At 44.2% G+C, this 1,466-nt stretch overlaps 1 protein-coding gene across 1 annotated transcript in view; it reads left to right on the forward strand.

The window, feature by feature from the left end:
• Nucleotides 1–546: 546 nt before the first annotated feature.
• LOC103806646 (chromosome unknown open reading frame, human C1orf53) overlaps nucleotides 547–1,466 on the forward strand; it is a gene marked incomplete at its 5' end in the record, with an annotated part of 1,581 nt that continues 661 nt past the window's right edge. The window contains one exon of the mRNA XM_009079355.1: nucleotides 547–648. Within this exon, the coding sequence (XP_009077603.1) occupies nucleotides 547–648 (102 nt within the window). The remainder of the gene's footprint in view (nucleotides 649–1,466) is intronic.

A 1,466-nucleotide genomic window follows, 5' to 3' on the forward strand; every position in this document is an offset into this window, starting at 1 on the left:
GGGCTGGAGGGAGAAACCTTGCTTTTGATCAAGGAGCTCTGAAAAGCAGTAAAATATATCAAATGCTTTTCCGATAACTGCCTGGAATGTTTTACCAGTAAAATTCGAGGAGCTGAAATTTGGAAGCGGAAGAGGGGGTAGTGTTAAAGAAGGGACAATGTCCAAAGTGAAAGGAGTGTGAATGTTCCGTGGTCTCCGGCACTGCTGTCACCGCAGATGCTCAGCCCCGCAGCCCCAGCCCATCACCGGCTCCATCTGACTGGGACACTGTGTTCCTGAGGGAACGGGTGGGGAACCGTGAGGCTGTGGCTGCACTAAAACATTAGCTGTAGAGTCGCTTCTCTAACCTGTCCCCATCCATTTATTTGCCAAGTCTTCGTGAATAACAGACTCTAATTTCTGTATAAATGCGTTTTATCATGAATCACCAAGCAAGCGTGTTTCATTTAAGCAGTTACAAGAGGACAATATCTAACTCGCTTGCAATATGAAACCTGAAAGAGCTGAAGGCTCCTGAGAGCCGAGGTTGGTTGCTTTTGCTTTCAGGCTGGCCAGCAGACCGCAGTGGATCCAGTTACTAGGGGTGTAGAGCTCTCCGAAGTTGCCTGCTTGGAGAGAGGTAACTGCTGTGGCTCTGCATGCAGACACGTGAGTAAGAAATCTTGCCTTTCGGCATCAGTTTGTGTGCTGTCTCCGTGACTTAGTAAAATTAAAATCATTTATGCTGGAATAGTAAGAGTTGGCAAACATCTTACGTGTTTTGCCATGACTTTGAATGAGTCAAGGACGTTTTAAGTCCTGGGAAGGTCGTTGATGCATTTTCTTAGTTAAAATATTGCAGCATTTGCCATTACTGTTATCTCTTGGAAATAGCATGAAGAGCACTGCACAGCAGCTATTTAATTGAGTGTCGTTTTATAGAAGTTCTATTTCTTTTGGCAACTCCGTCACGTTTAGGAAGAGGACCCATGCCAGAAAGTCTCTTTCCAGACAGCTTTCATTAAAAATCAAAACAAAACAGAACAAAACAAGACCCATCAAAGCAAAAAGGTGATGCAACCAAGGGAACAAGATGGGGTTTGTGTCCAAGGTAGTTTAGCTTTTCAGCACTGTGTTTAAAACTTTACGAAATACGTTTTGTAGTGAGATACAGAAGTGACAGAAGATGCGAGACTCGGTGGAAGAGTTTATGATTTTCATGAAGCAACAGGATCTGGTACTCCAGTTAATGCGAAATAACAGTTTGTATTTTGTACATCCAAGAAAGAGTTCTCCCGTGGGAGCAAACAGCATGAGTTGTGTTGCTTTCAGTGGAGACAAGATCAAGGCCACAATAACCCACTGGCCAAGCTCTGTTACTCTTCCAGAGTGTGCCTGAATCTTCACGTGGGTACCACAACAAATGTGTATGTATGGGTATACCCACGGTGCATTTAACTTCCAGATCACACTTGAAAGCGGTGGAA

The sequence above is a fragment of the Acanthisitta chloris genome, unplaced genomic scaffold (genome assembly GCF_000695815.1).
Source record: "Acanthisitta chloris isolate BGI_N310 unplaced genomic scaffold, ASM69581v1 scaffold17557, whole genome shotgun sequence".
Classification (NCBI taxonomy): Eukaryota; Metazoa; Chordata; class Aves; order Passeriformes; family Acanthisittidae; genus Acanthisitta; species Acanthisitta chloris.